This window comes from Lagenorhynchus albirostris, chromosome 2 (genome assembly GCF_949774975.1).
Source record: "Lagenorhynchus albirostris chromosome 2, mLagAlb1.1, whole genome shotgun sequence".
NCBI lineage: Eukaryota > Metazoa > Chordata > Mammalia > Artiodactyla > Delphinidae > Lagenorhynchus > Lagenorhynchus albirostris.
In genome coordinates this window covers 167351282-167367901 of record NC_083096.1, presented here as the reverse complement: position 1 = coordinate 167367901, position 16620 = coordinate 167351282, and the positions used below count along the sequence as shown (strand labels likewise).

At 44.2% G+C, this 16620-nt stretch overlaps 1 protein-coding gene across 19 annotated transcripts in view; it reads left to right on the top strand.

Moving 5' to 3' along the window:
• Positions 1-16620, top strand: part of NIPAL3 (NIPA like domain containing 3) — a 76402-nt gene that overhangs the window by 25013 nt on the left and 34769 nt on the right. For 15 of the 19 annotated variants that reach the window (XR_009539049.1, XR_009539052.1, XR_009539048.1 and 12 more), the window contains one exon: positions 393-725. The exons of 3 other annotated variants lie outside the window; for them this stretch is intronic. Coding sequence is in view for 10 of the 16 variants with exons in the window: in XM_060141079.1 (XP_059997062.1) it covers positions 633-725 (93 nt within the window). In the remaining 6 variants the exon portion in view is untranslated. The remainder of the gene's footprint in view (positions 1-392; positions 726-16620) is intronic. One more of the 19 variants, XM_060141080.1, reaches the window with a different exon arrangement.

Here is a 16620-nt window from a genome sequence, read left to right as displayed (position 1 = left end):
CTGGTCCAATGTTGTATCACCTGTGCTAGGCTGACCCTCAGAAGCAGGACAATTCTTCCATCTTCCATGGAGATAACTTTTCTTCTCATTCTTTCTTTCCTGCATCAGAATGTAGATGGTTCCTTTTTTATGGCAGTGGGATTTTTTTCTTTCTTTGGAGTCCTGGAGAAGTAGATGTAGGTAGTGTTCTACTTCTTATGTAGGGGAGCCTATAGAAAAGTAGCACTTAAATTAGGATATGATGGAAGGAAGGAAGCAAAGGAGGCGAGGGATGGGGTTTTTAAAGGGCGGGGAAAAGGCTTTGAGGCAGGTGAGCCATATCTTTATTTGAGATGATAATGTTTCAGTGTTTCATTGTACATGCATTTTTAATGTTCTTCCCCACCCTCTAGAGCACCGCGAGAATCAGGAAACGCATCCCTGTCTGTGTGCCTGGGAGGAGACCTAGAAACTGGCACGTCTCTGAGGGAAGATGAGGAAAAGGCTGTAAATTGGCCAAGAGAGCCTTGAAGTACTCCTTCCGCGTGGGAAAGTGATGGCTGGTGGAAGGAGGCGAACCCCACAAGGAAAGACGGCTTAGCAGCAGCTGCAGCTGCCAAACCAGGCCCGGTGGGATGTGCCCTTAGACCACCATGGACGGAGCCCACAGAGCAGCCCTGCAGCTGCAGCAGCTCCCGCCCGCGAGCAGTGCTGACCCTGTGAGTGAGGCTTCCTTCTCCTACAAGGCAAGAGCTTTTATTTTTTTGGTTTGGGAATTTTATATTTTTCTAACAAGAAAGTAACACGGTGCAGCATTGGCTAACAGATAGGTCCAGGGTCCGCGTGCCTATCGCTGGCAGAAACAGGCAGACCCTCCACGCGTACAAGAGAATGTGTAATCAAAAGAAATGTTCATTAAAATACATAAAAATAGGAAGGTAGAGAAATATTTTAAAAGGAATTCATTCCTTGATTTTTTTTAAAAATCACCTGCTCCATTACTCAGAGGCAACCTTTGTTCATATTTCTGTGTATTTCCTTCCTGTCTTTTTCTGGTATTACAGATTGGGGATCAGATTGTACAGAGAGTTTTGTTTCTTGGTTGTTTCCCTTAACCTTATTTGTGGACTATTTCCCCACGTCATTGAGTAGTGATTGAAAGCATGCTTTCTGAATGATTGTGCAGTAATCTGTTGAGCTGCTGTATCAAAATTTGCTGGAAAGACCTCCTATTGTTGGATGTTTAGGTTGTTTCTAATCTGGGATGACTGTAAATGCTGCAGTGAACATCCCAGAGATCATGCCCCTTTGCTACCTCTAAGAATTGGATAGGGCTTCCCTGGTGGCGCAGTGGTTGAGAGTCCGCCTGCCGATGCAGAGGACACGGATTCGTGTCCCGGTCCGGGAAGATCCCACGTGCCGCGGAGCGGCTGGGCCCGTGAGCCATGGCCGCTGAGCCTGCGCGTCCGGAGCCTGTGCTCCGCAATGGGAGAGGCCACAGCAGTGAGAGGCCCGCGTACTGCAAAAAAAAAAAGAAAAAAAAATTGGATAGCCCTGGAAGAGGCAGTCTCTCCCCAGCAAGCGAGCTCACAAATGCCAGTGCATCAAGAATACGGAAAATAAGAAAATATAGTTGATATAATTGCCCTTGTGGTGAATGGATGCCAAATGGACAAACACAGAACACTCTCCCTCATGAGGCGTCTAGTAAGTTTCCATTTTAATCACAAATTTTATTCAGTTACTTATTACAGAAGTATCTTCAGAAAAGGTAAATAAGTCATAGTGACTCTACCAAAGAGCTTAAGAAGTGAGGTGGCAGATAGGCATGTGAACAAAGGGTGATGAGCTGACGGAAGTACCGGGGGAATAAACGGAAGAAGGCTAGGCTTCAAATCCCTACCTGTTCCTATCCAAGTGATTAGATGTAGGGCTTAGGTAACCCTCAGAGCTTCTCTTACGGGTAGGATGGTGGTAGCAACACCTCCCTCCATCCCTCATCCCTCCTCGGCTGCATGGATCAATGAGAAAGCACGTAGCCCAGCGCTAGGCATGCAGGAGGGGCTTGACTCACCGCTTGACTCAGAAATGTCTCGTGGTTACAAACAGGAACAGATGAAGGTGCACAGAGCAGAGGAAGGAGTAGTTAATTCTGCCTGGGGGAAGGGGAAGGGGTTCTAAGGGGAAGCGGTCTCTTTCCTCTTTGATTTTAAGGCTATTTTGGTTGCAAGGAATAAAAATCCGTTTCAGAGACGCTGAAGGGAAAGGTAAAATTATTATAAGGCTACACGGTAGCTCATGGAACCCAGGGGCAAGAAGGGCCGTGGGGCTTGAAAGGTGCTAGAACTCTTAATCACACGTTCAAAAGAGGGAGGATCTGATTGGCCCAGCTTGGGTCAGGTGTCTACATTCGTCCAATCAGTAGTGGCTGGGGGTGGGGTCCTCCAGCAAACATGGTGTCTCCACACTGTGGGCTTGTGGCTGGGTGGGTTTTCCTGGAGGCATCTCCTACCTTTGGGGAAAACATTGAGAGGCCCCAAGTCCACGTTGATGGGGGATGGCTAGAAACAAGCAGTTTGCCCTGAGTTACAGCCCCACCCTCACCCTACCCAGCAGGGAATGGATTCTGGTTGTTGGGGGAAGGTGGTCTGTGAGACCAACAGGCTGAGCTGCCCGAGGGTCGGCATCCCTGCGGGTCTCTGACACTGGAGGCTCTGCTTCAGCCTGCAAGAGTCGGGCCTCACTTCTATTTAGCAAACAGGTCTCTCAACTGAGCACCTGCCATATACGTGCCTATGCTGGGTGGGGCGGGAGCTATGTAGGTAATTGATATATCTCCTCCCTGAAGGAGTCTAGAAGGGTGGCGGGGAAGCCATTTCACAAGTATCTACCCTTTAGGACAGAATTTGGCACAAAAAGAGAGATTCAGCAGGGTGTTAAGAGCATGGCCTTTGGAATCAGGGAGACCTGGCTTCCAGTCCCAGCTCTATCACTTTGTAGCATTATAACTTGGGGAAAGTCATGTAATTCCTCTGCACATCAGCATTAAGTTCATCCTATAGGGTAGTTATGAGGATGACCTGAATTTACAGAAAAGGAAACTGAAGCTGCCTGTACCATCTCCAGTTTTCTGCCTGTGGTAATCCTACCCACCCTTCCAGCTCCAGCTCAAATATCACCTTTTTCATGAAGCCTTTGTCAGCCTTCCTGGCAGGAAAATATAGGTCCTTTATCCACACTTTTATAGCCAATTCACAATTACTATGGTAATCATCATCATAATAATAGCAACTAACATTTGTTGTGTTTACTATAACAGGGACTGTGTTAATCCTCACAAAAGTCCCATAAGGTAAGTACTATTATATCCCCATTTTACAAATGAGGAAACTGGCACAGAGACGTTAATTAACTTTCCCAAGACCACACAGTCAATAGGTCATCAAACTGGAATTTGAAACAAGCCTGTGCTCTGCCAAAGCCCGTGGTTTTATCCACCACTTCCTCTTGCCTACATTGTGCTGGGCACTCTGCAACGCCCCTTCTCCCCCTGATACTGGTTATTAAGTGTCAAAATAGCAGTCGTAGATAAGGTAACGCCTTACCTGCTGGAGAAGGTAAACGTCAGGGAGCTGGCCTGAAGCCAGGTCACGGGTGTAGCAGAGCCTATTAGCCCGCCTGCTGCCTCCCTTGTATTTGAATATGAGTAACCCTCAGAGCAAGGCAGAATGCAGTTTGTACTTAACTGTTAGCATTTTAAGCCCAAGGGACTGTGAGAGTTCAGTTTAAATAGCAAGTGATGACAGTCTTGTCACTGCGGTATGTAAATAGATGCTGTTGTTGGCAGATGTAAAGCAGGCGCTGGAACAGGAGATCTGAGCTGAGGTTTCACTTGGATACCAGTATCCAAGGTTTCCTGCCTCTGCGACCTGTGGCTGCTTTTCTGCGAACAGTTTCTTTTCTTTCAGAGTTGTAGCTGGTGAAAGATCAGTTCTTGGATCAGAGAATATCAGAGCCAGAAGGGTCCTTAGAGCTGTTGCTAATGCTAATGATGATGATACAAATAAAAATTATAAAAATAATAATGGTAGCAGCTAGAATTGTTTTAATATTTATTACATGAGGGTTTACAGTCAGCTTCATTTTTCAGAGGGGAAGCTGAGGCTTCAGAGTGATTGCCCTGAAGTCACACAGCAGTGAGTGGCAGAGGCAGGACCCCAGCCCAGGTCTGCTGGTCTTCAAAATCTGTATCGGTTACCTGAAGCAGAGAGGGAAGTGACTTTGGGTCTGCTGCCCCCTTCCCTTGACGGCTGGGTCTGTTGGAGCCATGGCTTGAACCTGCCCCTCAGTGGGAGCACCGGTGTTTCAGTCTGCACCTTTTCGTAAGGCACAGAGTCATTGATCCCAAGATCGAATCCCTGTCCTGGGTTAGCCGTCCACATGTACTTACGAGCACTTAACACTTTGAATAACTTTGGTGAAAACCCCCGGGTGGTTCCTCAGCCAAAAGCAGAGCATGCTGGGTTGAGAAGTCTCCCAGCAGAGTGTCCAGAGCTGGAGTTTCCCGTTGCTGTCCTCCCCCCTCCCTGCCAGTAGACCTGGACACCACCATTTCACAGTTTCCAGTGCTGAGGTTTGGAGGAGGGACTTAACGTCAGGAGCCCTGCTGCTTGTCGCCTCAACTCTGAATTGCCCTCCACCAGGCACTTGAGGGCGGCTGGTAGGTGTGTGTTCAAATTGTGTAACCCCTGGGCTGCTGGCAGCTTCCTTGCTTGACTTTAAAATTGAACCAACCACCACATCACAAGGGTTTGGGGCATAATTAGCATTGACGAAGCCCTTTGAAACCCTTGGATGAAAGGGCGTGAAGTTGTATTGCGCTGTTACTGTGTCTGTAGCCAGTCGTTATGAGTGGAGATTAATATGCTTGAGGTAAAGCCTTTTAAAAGAAACCTCAGCTTCCTGTGTCATTAGTGGGAATGTAGCCCTTACAAGGTGGGGATCTTTTTTTCTTTATCTTGCCACCTTTGAAGGACACCCCAGAGAATACAGTGGGACACAGATTCTCATCAGGAAACTGGAAGTCAGACCTCTAGCTTTAAGTTCTCCCATCCTCACCTTGGACAGGTTATTTAACTACTCTGAGTCTTCCTTCGTTCATCTCTAAACTCCTTCCAACTTGTGTGCTAAAAATAGGACTCATAGTAGTACCCACTTCATAGGGTTATTTGTGGCTCAAAGGTGATGCGTAGAAAGGGCTTAGTGCCATGCCTGACATCTATATATATAGTACATGTGATATTATATATAAATGCTCCATAAATATTATTATGGTAACCTTTTAACCTTGTTTTTGTTTTTGTTTTTTTTTGTGGTACGTGGGTCTCTCACTATTGTGGCCTCTCCTGTTGCGGAGCACAAGCTCCGGACACGCAGGCTCAGCGGCCATGGCTCATGGGCCCAGCCGCTCCGCGGCATGTGGGATTTTCCCGGACCGGGGCACGAACCTGTGTCGCCTGCATCGGCAGGCGGACTCTCAACCACTGCGCCCCCAGGGAAGCCCTGTCAGGCGGATTCTTAACCACTGCGCCACCAGGGAAACCCCCCAGCCCCATTTTAAAACCCTGACTTAAATGACTCCATTTTATGTCACATTTCACAGCACATTCTCCAGCAGCCTTGTGGATTCAGTCTCATCAGAGGACAGCTTGGTATCTCTGGGTAATAATAATGTAGTGGCCATCAGTTGTAGGTCGAACCAAAAGAAACTACCACTTTTGTAGGTCAAAACTGGTTGGATATTGGCAATTTTTATGGTTCACCCTAATTCTTATTTACTGAGTTAAGTGTTTCTTCCAAATGATCTCAAGAAGTTCATGTACCAGCTCTGACAGAGGGGCACCGTCATCCCAACTAGCAGAAGAGAGCGGAACCGAAGCTTAGTGAAGCAGATCTCAGCAGCCTGCCGACCCTGAACCTGTAGCTGTCCTCTGAGCAGCCCCTGCTCAGGTCTCCGTTTCTGCACAGTTCCTGGGGCCTGTTTCCAGCTCTCCCCTGTCTCCCACTAAGGTGTTAAAGCAGCTTTGAAGTGTTTTTGGAGCAGCAACCGGAGTCTTTTTGTCTTCTACCTGCCGAAGGCAGTTCCTGCAAAATCACTGCCACTTAACACTTTGTAACAATTTACTCATTAGCGTAGGTAAACTGAGTTATTAGGCAGAGTGCCTGCCTGGCCCCAAGTTCTTTGCCTCCCGTGAGGTTGAGGTCCTTGCTTTCAATCCTTAGGAACCACATGTAGTGAAGGGCTTCCTTTGAGGTCCTCAAACTTGCCCCTCTAAGGAAACACTGTGTATTTCCTCACACTTTCTTTTCATTGACATCTAAAACTTATGATTACAAGTTTAAATATTCACAAAGTATGTAATTCCTGACACATTTAAATTATTTTTTTTAAACTCTTACACGTACTTAACTAAAGCCCCCAGAATATAAAGACCATTGATCCCTACCATCAGACTTCTGAAAAGACTCTTCTTTAACAGTTGGAAAGTTTACATCATTCCTTTTCCTTCTTGAATTTCTATTTCCCTTCCATTTCCCCACAGAATTTTATCCCAAAATTGTGTCAGCTTAAAGAAAAACACACAACCTAAGAGTTGTGACTTAAGTTTTTTTCAGAGACCTTACTGAGGACTATAGCCTGGGAGACAGACGCTCAGTAGCTCTGAGGAAGCTGTTCTGAAGAGGTTGAGGGGGAAACCAGTTTATACGTATGTGATTTTTGGCTAGGAAATACATGCGGTAAAGTATACATCTTGGTAAAAGACTACTGCCGGTCACAGAGAACAGATATCTCAAGTTAATGATTTAGTGCTTTTTTTAATGTGTGGGAAGATGCAAGAATCTGGGTTCATTAAAATTCTTCCTGAGATGTGCATCTAACTATCTAAGGGGCCTGCTTGTCCAAGCACAGAGCATCCTGTCATTGTCTTAATTTCCGTTCAGAGTGTATTGTCGGTTATCGACTGCAACAAATTACAGCTTAATCCTTGCAGAATTGGGTGGTGAGCAAAAACACTCTTGTTCTTCTTTGTTTATATGTGTCTGTCTTTCAATACTTAAAATTTTTACGGACATCTATCATACTTCTTTACAAGAAAGAATGTAGAGTATGTAACCAAATTTCTTTTTTAAAATTTCCTTTGATATAAGGTTCATAGATATTGATTCAATACAGAATTTTTTATACAATTGAATAAAAGCAGTTGATTAATGCAGTATAAATTTTTATCATCATTATTGAACAAAAATAACTTTGTATTAGAAAAATGTATCTGAAAAGATTTGGACTTGATTTTCAATATTCAAGGTAAATATTATTAATTGGTAGAATGAGATAGGGTTTAGCATCAATCCTGTAGCAAGCTTTGGTTTTTATGGCTAGAAGTGCTGAGTCTCTTCATGTACCCCGAATGGAAGAAGTATTGTTACAGCAGTATCACTGAATTCTTTCAACTCCTTCCAAGTTATGTGCTAAAAATCATGTAGTGATAAACTAGTTTTATTGACCTATCAGCTAACAGTATGATTAGGACCTCATTCATTTTTGTTCAAAGCAACGTACTAGACATACTTAATTTAGAACAGGATTTGTTTTTGCTTTTACAGTTTCCGTGAAGTTTACCAAAAAAGCATGATCAATTATGCTGGTCACTTTTTTCACTTAGAGGCACATTGGGTTAATCTCATATATCCAGAAAGGATTGGGGAAATTGAAATATTATTAATTTTACTACACCTTTGCCCTTACTGTACTGTAATACATATATTTTAACTCTAGAATATAATGCAAATATTTACTATAAATCTTTGTACATGTATTTATCCCTAGCTTGAATATATTTTTGTCAAAACTTACAACTGTAGGTATAACCTAATTAACAAAGCTAGTTTTTATTGTACAAACATCAGTTAAATCAGACTTTCTGATTTCAGAATATCTTAACAAGGGCCAAGTTATCCCATTCTGATATCTGTCATGGCTTACAGGAATATGTATGAGAGGGGGAGAGAAAACAGTTCCTAGAATGGGCATTTATCACTAAAGAAATCTCCCAGGAAACAAAATTTCAAAATTCCCCTGGGTTTCTTAGTGGTTTTACAATTTGGGGCAATGTACCAGAGTAAGATTCCACATGAGTGAAGGACAAGCCTTTCTTTGATAAAGTGGGAGGAAGCTACAGAGAAAAGTAAGGAAGGGGAACAATGGGAAGCTAGCAAAGGGCACAGATGGAAATGAGGATATGGTGATTGAATCCCTTAAAACTGTCAGTATCAGCAAAACCTTTGTAGAAGAGAGTCTCTGGGCCCCCCAATCTGAAGGATATGGCCTTCTAGATCCTGCTACCCTGATTTCTCTTTTAGAAACAGTCCTAATGACATCACTCAGAGCCTCCCTATCATCTCCAAGCCCAAATCCAAACCCTTTGAAGTAGAGAAGCCCCCTCCCAATCTGACCAGCCCACCCCTAAGCCTTATCCCTCTACACTCACGTTTCTTCTGTCTTCTGTGGACCCTCGCCCAGCTATATAGAAGCCCTCATTGGTCCTCAAGCTCTCACACACACATCCCCCTTTACCTCTCAGTGCCTTTGAGCCCACTTCCCCCTGGGTCTTACCCCTCCACATCACCTTCTTTCCATTCCGCAAAGGCAGCATACTCATTCCCACCATGGGGGCTTCCCACCCCACCCCCATCACTCTACGTCTTCAGATCTCTCTCTGAAACCATTCTTCAAAGATGCCTCCCTGACTTCCCTTAATCCTGGGTCTCTCACACACTAGATCAGGCATCTGTGCTTCTCCTAGGTAGCTCTAACTGAAGTGTGCTTAAAAATAATCAGGTGTTTAATATATACTGCATGAGGACCGGGACAGCGCATGGCACGTTGGCAGTCAGTGCATGGCACACACTAGGCACTGAATAAGTGAATAAGTGTCTGGAATGCTATTCTTCCCTCCTCTGTAAAGTGTCTGTATTCTGCACTAGCCTAGTAACCTTTGAGTCAAGAACCAATTCCCCAGCCCTTGATAATAGCTACTAATTATTGAATACTTATCCTGTGTCAGGCATTGTTCTAGAGCTTTAAATATTCCATAGCTTGACATAATAGTTAAGAGCGTAGGCTCTAATGTCAGACTACCTGGGTTCCAGTCCTGCTTCATCCACTTACCAGCTACCTCATATCCTCTGTGCCTCAGCTTCCTCACTGTAAAATTAGATAATAATACTACCTACCTTATAGGGTTGTTATGAGGATTAAATGAGTTAATATATATGAAGTAATTGGAATAGTACTTGGCATGTAGTAAGTGCTCAATAAGTACTGTTGTTTGTCATTATTGCTGTCATGTTTATTTCTAATATTTACAACAAACCCAGTCTGTCAGTTTCCAAAGGCTGAGCTCTCTCTAGTAGAAGAGCTGGCCAGCCATGTAAAAGAACTCAGGCTGGGACTTCCCTGGTGCCGCAGTGGTTAAGAATCCGCCTACCAACGCAGGGGACGCGGGTTCGACCCCTGGTCCAGGAAGATCCCACATGCAGCAGAGCAACTAAGCCCATGCATCACAACTATTGAGCCTGTGCTCTGGAGCCCGCAAGCCACACTACTGAGCCCACGCACCTCAACTACTGAGCCCATATGCTGCCACTACTGAAGCACATGCCCTCTAGGACCCGTGTGCCGCAACTACTGAGCCCGCGTGCTGCAACTACTGAGCCCGCGTGCTGCAACTACTGAAGCCTGCACGCCTAGAGCCCATGCTCCGCAACAAGAGAAGCCACTGCAATGAGAACCCCATGCACTGCAATGAAGAGTAGCCCCAGCTTCTCTTGTGGCCTCTCTTGTGGCAGGATGAAATGAGAAATTAATAACAGAAGGAAATTCACAGCAGCAAAGAGGGAAATTCACAAATATGTGAAAATTAACCCATGGTCAATGAAGAAATCACAAGGGAAATTAGAGACAAACTGATCCTAAAATTCTGTGGAAATGCCAGGGACTCCAACTAGCCAAAACAATCTTGGGAAAAGAAGAACAAAGTTGGAGGACTCATGCTTCTTGATTTCAAAAATTATTACAAAACTACAGTAATCAAAACAATGTGGTACTGGCATAAGGACAGACGTACAAATCAGTGGACTACAATACAGGGACCAGAAATAAACCCACACATCTGTGGTCAATTGATTATTGACAAGGGTGCTAAGACCACTCAATAGGGAAAGAATATACAGTCTTTTCAACAAATGATGCTGGGACAACTGGATATCTACATGTAAAAGGATGAAGTTGGACTCCTTCCTCATACCATGTAAAAAAAATTAATTCAGAATTAAAAAATTAATTCAAAGACCTAAATCTAAGAGCTAAAACTATAAAACTCTTGGAAAGAAACATAGGTACAAATTTTTGTGACCTTGGATTAGACAACAATTTTTTAAAATGATGACACCAAAAACCATACAAGAAACAAAAGAAAAAAATAGATAAATTAAACTTAATCAAAATTTAAAACTTTTGTTCATCAAAGCACACTGTCAAGAAAGTAAACTATAACCCTCAAAATAGGAGAAAATATTTGCAAATCGTATATCTGACAAGGGTTTAGTATCCAGACATATAAAGAAAGCTTACAACTCAATAATAAAAAGACAACTCAATTTAAAAATAAGCAAAGTGGGCTTCCCTGGTGGCGCAGTGGTTGAGAGTCCACCTGCTGATGCAGGGGACATGGGTTCGTGCCCTGGTCCGGAAAGATCCCACATGCCGCGGAGCGGCTGGGCCCGTGAGCCATGGCCGCTGAGCCTGCGCATCCAGAACCTGTGCTCCGCAACGGGAGAGGCCACAGCGGTGAGAGGCCCGTGTACCGCAAAAAAAAAACAAAAATAAGCAAAGCGTTGTACAACATTGAAAATGTACTAAATGCCACTGAATTGTATACTTTAAGATGATTAATAGTCAACTCTATTATATGTGAATTTTTTTAAATAGGCCAAGGATTTGAATAAACAGTTCTCCAAAGAAGATAAACAAATGGCCAATATATACCTAAAAAGATGCTCAACATCATTAGTCATTAGGGAAATGCAAATCAAAACCACAATTAGATACCACTTCACACTCTTTAGAATGGCTATCGTAATTTTTTTTTTTTTAAGGAAAATAACAAGTGTTGGCAATAATGTGGAGAAATGAGAACCCTTGATTGGTGGGAATGTAATTTGCTGTAGCCGCCATAGAAAACAGTTCGGCAGTTCCTCAAAAAGTTAAACACAGAGTTACTATATGACTGAGAAATCCCACTACTAGTGGAATATACCCAGGAGAACTGAAAACATATGTTCATGCAAAAAGATGTACACAAATGTCCATAGCAACATTCATGATAGACAAAAAGTGGAAATAATTTACATGTAACTGATGAACAGATAAACAAAAAATGGTATATCCATATAATGGAATATTATTTGGCCGTAATAAAGAATGAAGTACTGGTTCATGTGAACCAGTTCTTAAGGCTCCTATGAACCAGTTCTTAAGGTTCATATGAACCTTAAGAACATTATGCTAAGTGAAAGAATCCAGTCACAAAAGACCATATATTGTAGAGTTCCATTTATATGAAATGTCCAGAATAGGCAAGTACATAGAGACGGCGAGTAGACTAGTGGTTGCCAGGAAGTGAGGGGAGGGGAAGCAGGGAATGAATGCTAGTGGGTTTGGGGCTCCTTTGAGGAATGACAGAAGTGTTCTGCATTTAGATATCGGTACGGCACAACTTGATGAAATCTGGACGTTTTCAAGGTTATGTGGCAGCTCCGGAAATCAGATCTACACCCGGCCTCCTGTTTGTTGTTGCTGCTTGTTGTGGTTTCTTATTGTTTGCTTGTTTAGTGATTTTTCTCAACTCTTTTTGTAAAGTCTGTGTTTTCTGTTGTGTGTGGCCTATCCAAGTCTGTGTCTGTTAGCTCGGTGGTCAGTTTTGTTTTGATAGTTTTGTTAAATACCTAGAGCCAAAAAGAGGAAAAAAGAAAAAAGAAAAAAACCTCTCCCAGTCTTTGCAGACTGGCTCTGTGCTGGGGCACTACTCCATCGTTTACCAGTCTATTTACAGCTCTGCCTTCACTTTTACTTGCTGCTCTGCCCAGCCTGAAGGCCACCTGAGGTGAAGGCTTAGCATCTTCTCAAGTGTTTTTGGAGCACGCATCCAGCCCTGGGTATATGAATAGTCTTGATTCCCCAGGATACACCGGAGCTTTTAAAAGCCCTCTCTCTCTCCACCCCGCACCCCCGTATCTTCTTTCCCAGCTCTTCCTGCTCAGGCTTTTCCTTCTGTGTACTGTGCATCCCAGTGCTGTCCCTCGCCTCAGGATGCTGCAGCCAACACTTGTGACTTTAAATTCTTTCAGCAAAAGCATCCCGGAAGCTGCCCCCGCCCCCCAGCCCTGGTACTGCTCCAAGGCAGGCAAAATAAAGGCAAGCCCTTGTGCTGTTCCTTCAGGGAGCTGCCAGACAGGTTGGAATCCACAACCTCAATTTTTTTTTTAATTTTAACTTTATATTGGAGTATAGTTGATTAACAATGTTTTGTTAGTTTCAAGTGTACAGCAAAGTGAATCAGTTATACATATACAGGTACCTATTCTTTTTTTTTTTTTTTTTTTGCGGTACGTGGGCCTCTCACTGTTGTGGCCTCTCCCGTTGCGGAGCACAGGCTCCAGACGCGCAGGCTCAGCGACCATGGCTCACGGGCCAAGCCGCTTCACGGCATGTGGGATCCTCCCGGACCGGGGTACGAACCCGTGTCCCCTGCATCAGCAGGCGGACTCTCAACCACTGCGCCACCAGGGAAGCCCCACAACCACAATTATTTTTTAAAAATAAGGTCCTTATTGCTCCCTCTGCCCTCATGACTGCCATAGGTCTGGAGTGTAAGGGATGGTTGGCAAGCAATTTAAAATGCCACATTGCTTTCTGACCATAAGGCAACTGCTTCTTTCTTCACCAAGGCTTCCCCTTCTTATTATAAGTTTTTAATTAGACTCCAGAGTTCTAGAAAAGTTGATTCAGACAGTGTTTGCCAGTTCATTCATTGTTTTACTGGAGGGATGGATCCCTGGAGTTCTTCTCTATTCCACGATTTTCAATGGCATCACTTATAACATTGTGAAGATACTTAAAAAAAACACTGAATGGTACACTTTAAAAACGTCAAAATGCTGACTTTTATGATTTTTGAATTTGTCTCAATGAAAAAGGTAGTGACACATTAAAGAAAGATATTCTGAGTTCATAGAATGGCCTTAAAGAGCATTTAGAACCAGGCATTAAGATGGGAAGACATTAAAATACCTTAACTGAGCAAAAAAGGGGGGAGATGACCAAGCAGCAGAGTGATCCGTACTCAGATCAGATGGACGATCAAAGCCGCCCACTAGTAAATGTCTGGAATAGAGTCACATCTTGAGTCCCAGCCAAAAATTGCTGGATCATTAAGCAACGTTGGTCCACTGAGAAAGCACGTCAGTTAGCTATTGCTGGGTAACAAACCACCTGAAAACCTAAGTAGCTAAAAACAACAACCATTTTACTGCTCACAATTCTATGAGTCAGGAGTCTGGACAGGATCTAAAAGAATTGAAATCAAGATCTCGAAGAGATAGTGGTACTCTGTTGTTAATTGCAGCACGATCGACAGTGGTCAAGGTGTGGAAACAACCTAGATGTCCATTGATAAATGAAGAAAGAAAATGTGGTATATACTACAATGGAGTATTACCCAGCCTACAATGGAGTATTACCCAGCCTTAAAAAAGAAGGAAATCCTGGAACATGCCACCACGTGGGTGAACCTTGAGGACATTACGCTAAGTGAAATAAGTGCTAGACTGAATGTGCCTTGCCTCCCCCCCAACCCCAAATTCATGTATTGAAGTCATAATCCCCAATGTGATGGTATTTGGAGATGCAGACTTTGAGAGGTAATTAGGTTGTGACGGTGGACCTCATACATGGGATTAGTGCCATTATAAGAGAGAGACAGAGCTCTCTTTCTGTACCATGTAAGGACACAGCACGAAGGTGTCCATCTGCAGACCAGGAAGAGTCTCTCACCGGGAAAGGAATCAGCCAGCGCCTTAATCTTAGACTTCTCAGCCTCCAGAACTGTGAGAAATGAAAGTCTGTTGAGCCACCAGTCTATCGTATTTGTTAGCATCCCTGTAGCATCCCAAGTTGACTAGGGCAGTAATCCAGTCACGGAAGGACGGATACTGCATGATTCCACTTACATGGGGTATCTTAACTAGTCAAACGCATAGAATCAGAGAGTAGGATGGCAGTTGCCAGGGGCTGGCAGGGAGGGTGGCAGGAAGGAGTTGCTAATCATTGGGCGTAAAGTCACAGTTATGTCAGATGAATAAGTTCTAAGATCTGCTGTACAACATTGTCCAGCAGTTAAGAATACTGTATTGCACACTAAAAATTTATTAAGAGGGTATATCTTATGTTAAGTGTTTATGCCACAGTAAAATTTTTTTAAAAAGAAAGAATTCGAGCAGAGCTCAGCAGTGGTGGCTTGCCTTTGCACCTTTGCTTGGCTGGGGCTGGAGCTGGAGAATCCAAGAGGTCCTCACTCATGTCTGGAACCTCAGCTGGGATGGGTTAAATCAGCTGGAGTGGGCTGAGGTGGCTGTGCCTCTCTCTTCTCTTGGTGTTGACTGGGCCCACTCATATATCTGTTTGGCCCTCCACATGACCTCTCTCTCTTTTGGGGGACAGGCTGGGCTTTTTTACATGTGGCTGGGTTCCCCTCCGAACAAAAGCAGAACCTGTAAGGCCTGAGCTCGGAAATCCCAGAACTTCACTTCTGTCTCATTCTGTTGACCAAAGCAAGTCACAGGCCAACCCAGGTTCAAGTGGTGGGGAAAAGACCCCACCTCTTGAGGGGAGTCATAGCGCATGCATACAGGGATGGGAGGAATTGTTGGCAGCTGTCACTGCAGTTTACTACAAATGATAACCCCAAGTTCAGGACAATATAATTGTGAAAGTCTAGTGGGAAGAATCTTGCCTTTCCACCAGGCCTCCTCTGATACCACCACAGTGGGGAGGAGAAGGGGTGCTTCGTGACTGCCAGGTGGGGCAGAGGTCTAGTCTCCCTGTGGTCTCTACTGACGCTGGGGGGAGGGGGGTACCGCCTCATCACTGGCCTCAGCTGCCCACTTGGCTTTCTCTGATAGTCCCAGCAGGGGAGTTGGGTTGCTTTGTTACAGCCTCCGAAGGGTGGAAATCTAAGCTCCCTACTTGGCTTATGCTGGCAGGGGCAGGGTGGAGCCTTTTTTTTTTTTTTTTTCCGGCAGTGTTTGGAGCACATCAGTTATTGTCTAAAAGCCTTCTGCCTGGCCTGGCTGCTCCTTTCCTTGTTCTCCGACCAGAGTGCAGGCTTTTCTTGGGGCTTTTTTGGGTCACACCTGTTGCTATTTCCAAGTTGCCAGTTTCTTCAGCTCCAAGTCTGGATACATGAGGCAAAAAGAAAACTCAAGGAACTCCCTACCATGTGGTTCCTCAGGTCCCAAGCTCCCTAGCCTGTCCGCCTTCTTCTGTCCACCTTTCAGTCTTCTTATGTCTGTTTTATATATAATGTCCAGGGTTTTTAGTTGTGCGTAGCAGGAAGCATAGGAAAAAGAATGTCTACTCCGTCTTACTGGAAGCAGAAGTCTTTTAAAATTAAAGTTGTCAGAGAATTTTATTGTATGTGAACAGCTGAAGTATTTAAGAGAATTTCAGTTTCCTTATATTCATAAGTGCAGTTTGTTAGACTTATAAGAATAACTTAGTTCCTTGTTAAGGTTTTGTTTCCAAAAAACCAGATCAGGGAATCTGTTATTTTAATAACACATATAATTTTTTTTAAAAAGCAAAGTAAATGCACATAGCCTTTTGTGTCCATAAAAGCTACCCCGTTTTTGTCTATAAAACTGAGGGGGGGACACATACTTACTAGGAGTTGGACTAATAATAATAAACATATTCCCAAACTCTGTTCTGTGAAGCCTTGACTCTATTAGGCTCTTCGTTTGCAAGTAACAGAAACTAGCTCGTAAGCAAAAAAGATTGTGGGGCTGCTTCCGGAAAAGAAGGAAGAGCTGGAGAAGCCAGCTTCAGAAGGTCAGGAACCAGGAAGGCTCCAGGGGTCTGACTTGGCTAAACCTCACCTCGGGCAGGAGTGAACCAGCCTTTTTCCGCCTTTGTATTTCTCAGTCCAGGATTTGGACCCCAGAAAGAGAGCTTCTGACCTGCCTGGCTTGGATCAAGCGTGGGTCACAGGCCCATCCTTGTCTAGGAGAGGAGACTGGAGCCCTTTGAATGACAGTCCCAACAGGAGTATCCAATGAGGAGGCAGGGGGGAGGCAGGGAGTCCTCCACAGCACAATCGGGGTGCTGTTACCAGAAGGAAAGGAAAGTGATTAAAATGTCAGGCTGGTGAGAATCGCAGAGGTACTACAGATGCCAGTGGATGGACTCTAAGCTAAGAGCTCTAGAGCCAAATGGGTTTGGGAAACCTGAGCTAGATAAGGAGA